The sequence below is a fragment of the Limulus polyphemus genome, unplaced genomic scaffold, assembly GCF_000517525.1.
Source record: "Limulus polyphemus unplaced genomic scaffold, Limulus_polyphemus-2.1.2 Scaffold4371, whole genome shotgun sequence".
In the NCBI taxonomy this organism is placed as follows: domain Eukaryota; kingdom Metazoa; phylum Arthropoda; class Merostomata; order Xiphosura; family Limulidae; genus Limulus; species Limulus polyphemus.
The window spans coordinates 38,130-44,628 of NW_013669981.1; the positions used below are offsets into that span (position 1 = coordinate 38,130).

General features: G+C 29.8%; 1 protein-coding gene across 1 annotated transcript in view; it reads left to right on the forward strand.

Moving 5' to 3' along the window:
- The window catches only part of LOC106471050 (lysine-specific demethylase 5A-like), a 61,632-nt gene that overhangs the window by 36,195 nt on the left and 18,938 nt on the right, over window positions 1–6,499 (forward strand). The window contains 4 exon segments of the mRNA XM_013931634.2: window positions 2,437–2,616; window positions 5,037–5,082; window positions 5,085–5,188; window positions 5,927–6,098. Of these exon segments, the coding sequence (XP_013787088.1) occupies window positions 2,437–2,616; window positions 5,037–5,082; window positions 5,085–5,188; window positions 5,927–6,098 (502 nt within the window).

A 6,499-nucleotide genomic window follows, 5' to 3' on the forward strand; every position in this document is an offset into this window, starting at 1 on the left:
TAATAATGAAGACGTTGTAAATTCATTCCATTGACGTACTGTTTATTCAGTGCATTATTTAAGTTTGTGTGCAATGTTGGTATAAGAAACATTCTGTGTGTTCTGTTTGCATGTGAATAAAATAAGATCTAGCAATAAAACAAAAGGAGTAGGTTTATACTTATGCTAAGCTCAAAGTTATTTTTGTTACGTCACCAGTGGGTGTATTTAATCATGTTTAGTTGTGCTAAGTACTTGGTGATGCCACATTAACATGGCATAATGTTGTTTTTAATTGATTTATTTTTCTACCTCATTTTAGATATTTTCTGAATTTTTAAAAATGTAGAGGTTATATTCAGTGTAAATCACCAAACACTACGAAAGATTGGCTTTTAAAATGTAAAAACCTAAAAATTCTTGGATTTTGGTTTATTACACAAATATCCAGAATTTGAAAGTTCTTCAAAAAAAAAGATCTATTTTCATGTCTTTTAAAAATATAAAATTCTTAAAATATTTATTGGTTAATGTTGTTACACTTTTTTTAGATTACAGTCAAGTTTGTTTTTTAGTATATTTTTTTTACAATCATAAAGACTTGTATGGTGTCCTCAACAGGTAACATTAGGTCTGTTGCATATAGTCTTCTTGCCATATTCTTCAAACACTGATGCACAATTTCTCTGAAAAATCACTAATTATCTACCCTTTTTATAAACATAATATTGATTGATGCAAGTATTAGAATCTGCCAGAAAAATGTAGGTTTAGTGAGCATTGGCTTGAAGGCTTTAAAACCTATAGACTGGTTTTTAAAAATATATATATATAATGATATAGATGCATTGTTTGTGTAAAGTCATTTCATGTTTTGAACGTTGGAAAGTTTTAACTGCGGTTTTGAAAACTTCATTCTATAAATGAAATATATTACCAAAAAGAACAATTTTTACACTATCTTAACTTATCTAATTTGATCATTCTTCACTTTCTTCTCCTTTTTACAGTTCTTTTATTTACAGTAATCACTAGGTGCAAAAATACATAGTGCTGGTATATCATACCCTTATAATATTTAGTTTAAATAAAGTGTTAAAAATAAATATGATTTTCTTTGCTAGAGTTTCTTCTGTCGTTTTACTGAAGTAAATCTTTAAAACTAACTGAACTATAAGAATTTTATTATTTTATTTGATTTTTTACTATAACTATAAAATGTGCAGGCTTTAAAAACAATTTCTTCTTTTGGTTGAAACTGTTTACTGACATACTAAACTTTATGTGTTTTTATTAGATTTTTACTTAAAGCAATTATACTTTCTTGTATACTGTGACTGTTGACCTTATTTTTAATTATTTTCTGCTTCTTTAGCCACATTTTCATGCTGGTGGCTGGAAGAAGTCCACTTTTCAATCAATACTTGAGTGAACATCACTTGATCATATGTTTGTTTTAATAATTAGGTTTTTTTTCTTTTTAACTGATGTAACAATATTTTTGAGCTGTTTTTGTGACAGAAGATACTATTGGAAAGGATTAATAGATTGAAATTGGTGTGTGCTTAGTAACTGTTTTGATAGGTTATGCCAAGCTAAGTTATAAAGATATGTTAATAAACTGCTTCAAGACTCAGTTACTGCTTTTGACTTCAAAGCTTAGTGTGTTGGTTTAGCTTCTTTTACCTAGAATAATTTATATTTTATAAAATAGTTACCTATTAGTTTCTAGCTGACCCACATAGTTATAACAAAAAATAGTGTCCTGTTTATAAGACATTTTCTATTTACTTTTTGTTAATTTTTTAATTGAAATAATTTATGTGAACAGAGAATCTTGTGCTTCACCTACATTAAATATTCTGTTGGCAGATTTTAATAAGAAGGTAAAGTACCTAATAATTTTTAATATTTGCTTCATTAACATTAAATATTCCATCAGCAGATGTTAATGAAGGATGTAAAGTACCTAATAATTGTTAATATTTGCTTCATTAACATTAAATATTCCATCAGCAGATTTTAATAAAGGAGGTAAAGTACTTAATAATTGTTAATATTTGCTTCATTAACATTAAATATTCCATCAGCAGATTTTAATGAAGGATGTAAAGTACCTAATAATTGTTAATATTTGCTTCATTAACATTAAATATTCCATCAGCAGATTTTAATAAAGGAGGTAAAGTACTTAATAATTGTTAATATTTGCTTCATTAACATTAAATATTCCATCAGCAGATTTTAATAAAGGAGGTAAAGTACTTAATAATTGTTAATATTTGCTTCATTAACATTAAATATTCCATCAGCAGTTTTTAATGAAGGAGATATAGTACCTAATAATTGTTAGTATTAACAATTAATTTTGTAACTGGCATACATTTAAGATCCTTTATCAGGTATCATGTGCAAGATTGAAAAGTTAACATTTATTTTCCTGCATTGTTGTTTTAGAATGCAAACCAATATCCATATGTTGAAGTACTTGAAGATTTAATAACAAGAAGTCGACCACTCCCTGTTCATCTAGAATTGCTGCCGCAGCTGGAGTCCCAGGTGGCTGCAGCCAGTACACTTCGGGAAAGGACTGCTCGCACTTTTTTGAAGAAAAACTCTGTGTTTACTCTTCTTGAGGTAAGAATATTTAATGGCAAGAAAGCTAATCCTATTCAAATTGAATTATACTTTTAATATTTAGAATTTTCTCATGGAACAATTATAGAAATTTTTTACTGAGTTTTTTTTTATGTTTTTGTGTACATCTTTAACAATTTCTTCACAGCCTATTTAATATGTTTATAACACTTTATTCATCAAATGCCTCAGTGAACATCTGAAAAAACGGCATATTGCATATTTTTTGAAACTATTAAATTTAATTAATTGGTAAAAATAATTTAATATTAAAAATATCAAGGGTGGCACTTAGATGTAAAGAATTTTAACAGGTTTGAAGGAAGATTGTAAAATATATGTTGTTGTGACATAAAGATGTGAACATGGTGTTTCTTGGCATGCAATGGGAACAGTGCTGTCTTATAATTTGGATTACATGTACTGTTTAGAGAATAATTTTGTTTGAAAAATGTGTGTTAAAAATTTAAATGAATACACATGGCCCTGAAATAAAATAATTGGTATAGTACAAGGTTTATGATAAAATGTATCATAATCATAGTGTTTTTGTCATCAAAACCTTGTTGAAACATTGTACATTTGCTGTTATATTAAACTTATATTAAAGTTTCTCTTCATTACCCATTCAAGCCATCTTCAAGCATTATTAGCGTTGCTTTAGATCCATTGTCAACTTTCTGGAGATGTTATTTGTTTTTCTGTACTAATATTTCATGTAAGTCTTAACATATATTTTTACATCTAAAGCAGTAAATGAAAACACTGTTTTCACATGATAAAACATGTTTTTTAGTAGAAAATACTAAATGTAGTTATGGGTTGTTTTTACAAAGTACAACTCCCATGAACAGTTGACTGTTGTAGTGATTAGCACAGAGATTGTCATCTTTCAGAAGTCCAAATTTAGTACAATCTGATATACAGCAGTTAACATGGTCTCCAAGAGCGTGAATGGACCATTTGTGAATTGGAACTGAAGCTTTTTCACTTTATTCTGCCCCCCCACTGGCACAGCAGTATCTCTACGGACTTACAACGCTTGAAACTGGGTTTCGATACCTGTGGTGGGCAGAACACAGATAGCCCTTGTGTAGCTTTATGCTTAATTAAAAAAACAAAAGCACTTTTTTCTTCTTTCCTGATGTTTTTTCATAATTGTCCCTGGAATACTCATTTATACTCTAAATACGGGGTCTGCTAAGACTTATCTTGGCCTATTTATATAAAGGCTTTATGAACTGCTTCATAGAAGGATAAGCACATTCTGTCTTATGTACTATGTGTCCATAAGAACATTAGATTTATAGACATTTTTATTACTGTTTGCAATAATTTTGTTGGCTCTCCATCTATTTATTCTATCATTTGCCTGCAAATCCCATGCTGTTTTATTAGCTTCCATTGCTATCAGTGGGTCTTACCAGTTTTTTTAACAGAAATGTTCTCTTTTCCCACCTATTTGCTTTTGTTACGCATGTAACCTACAAGATTTGTTTCTTATTTTTAAAAACAAAAGTTTACGTACTATTATATTGATGCTCATGGCTCCTTTGACACAGACTTTACTTAACTGTGATAGTTGTCACATTTTCTCTGGCCATTGCTGAAGATTCAAATACATTTTGTTTTTCATCTTTAACTGCAGTATATTGGAAAAAAAAACATTTACTTAGATTTGGGTGGTATTTTGAAGGAACGTTTTTTATTAAGTCTTAAAATTATATAATAAACCACAAAATCTGGTTCTTTCAAAAAAAGAGTAACTAACTGCTTTAACAGTTCAAAGTATTTTGAACTTAAATCCTTAAATGCATTAGCTCAGTTAATTTTTTTGATGATCAACCTTATCTGTCAACCTGAGGTATGGTACTAAATGGTGTGGATTCTGTTGCAATTTCATTGAAAAAATACTAACTTGATCTTTGAGCTGTGCTGAGAAATGAGTTAGACTTAACAGTTATATTTTTGTAATATATACAAATATGTAAGGTTAATAAAATAAAAATTAATTATTGAATAAAATACCTTCTATATGATTCTAAATTAACCCTTTTACTCTGTTAAGTTGGCAGTGTAAAGTAATTGTATACAGATGTTCTGAATAAATTAGCCAAGACAAGAGAAAGTAAACATATATCATTTTATCAATGATTATTTTTAATATATAGTGAACCTTCTATTGTTATTCAGTTTCACTTTCTCTAGTTAATTACCATTTCTTGTTGTTTTTTGTTGATTAAATAGAAAATTTTCTTGGAATTACCCATAATTCTTGTCTGAAGAAGAAGTTGTTAATGTGTATATAGATTTTAAAAAGAATCATTTACCGTGTTTTGTGTTGTGTTGTTGTTTATAACTGATTTTTCTTTTTCATTTTATTCAAACATTATTGTATGCCTTTTTTGTGCGTATTAAAGGTCCTGTCACCCAGAAAAGATGTGGGCACATACTTGTTTCATAAGAATAAAAAAAGAAAACAAAGGAAGGGAATGTGGAATATGACAAGGATAGGGAAGAATCATCTTTTCTTGATACGCTACTAGAAAACGACAGGGATCCAGCTGAAATTGTAAGTCATGAAGACCTGTATAATGAAAGAAGTAAGACCATTATAAATTGGAGTTTTTGTTTTTGTCAAATCTTTCATTTTGAACTTGACATGTATTATGCATAATTTGTTTTTATTGATTCTGTATGTAAAAAGGGAGCATATTGAAGTGAGTGGTGATGACTAGCTGCCTTCCCATTAGTCTTACACTGCTAAATTAGGGACGGCTAGTGTGGATAGCCCTTGCGTAGTTTTGCACGAAATTCAAAACAAACAAAGAAACATACTGAAGTATATAAGCAAATTGATGGCTTAAGTGGTAGTTTTTCATTTTCTTATGTTAAGCTATATCTTAACAAGAAGTTAACCAAAGCCTTGATAGAGTAAGTTTAGTAGGCTTTGGGTTAGCTTTGAGAAAAAGATAAAATAAACAGTAAACTGGTGTATCTTATCCAAGACCTCTAGTTTAGAGAACCCTACAGTTGGATCCAAGAACAGTACAAATAAATGCATAAGAAATATACAGTTTATTGCAGGCTGTTTGCTGCTTGTTTTAATCTTCTGTGTGGACTCGTAGCATCAGTCTCTTTCACCATGAAACACTGATGATTTAAGTTTCAACTTCATTATAGAATTTAGTTGTTACTACTTGAGTGCATTACATCTAGAGGAGTTGTATAATGCTGTATTTTTCCACCATTATCAATTAGTCTTTGTGATGTTTGATTCAAGATTAGTGAAATAAGTTGTTATTTTCAGGTTGCAGCATTCAAGTTGGCTGAACAAAAAGAAGTAGAGGCTATGGGTAAATTGCGGAAGAAAAATGTAATGAAACGAACAGAGGACACTGGTGATGCTCGTTACTGTATATGTCGTCGACCTCTGACAAACCAGATGCTTCAGTGTGAACTGTGCAAAGACTGGTTTCATAGTGAGTGCTGAATTTTAGCGTATTAATCATTCTAAATGTGCCAAACTAAAATGATGATCCAGACTCAGGTTTTGGTATTTTTAACTCGGAAACACAGATGTTACCATTTTGACAATTTATATTTTCTGTAAACTTCTAAATACCCTTGTACATGCAGTTTGTCATTACCTATTGTTAGAAAATGATTTTTATGCTGATAACACCAGTTTTGTATGACTTTCTTGTAGAACTAAGGTACACATTTGAAAGTTACCTAGAGGTTGGCTTCTATATGGTAGGACAGTAATGTGAAAATGCCTGATCTCAAAGTGTACTCTGTTTGTGCAGGTGTTTTCTAGTTCCAAATTTTCACTTCCCAAAGTTCATTTAGAATTTTCAGAGAAGTTAAGAGTAATTCCTAG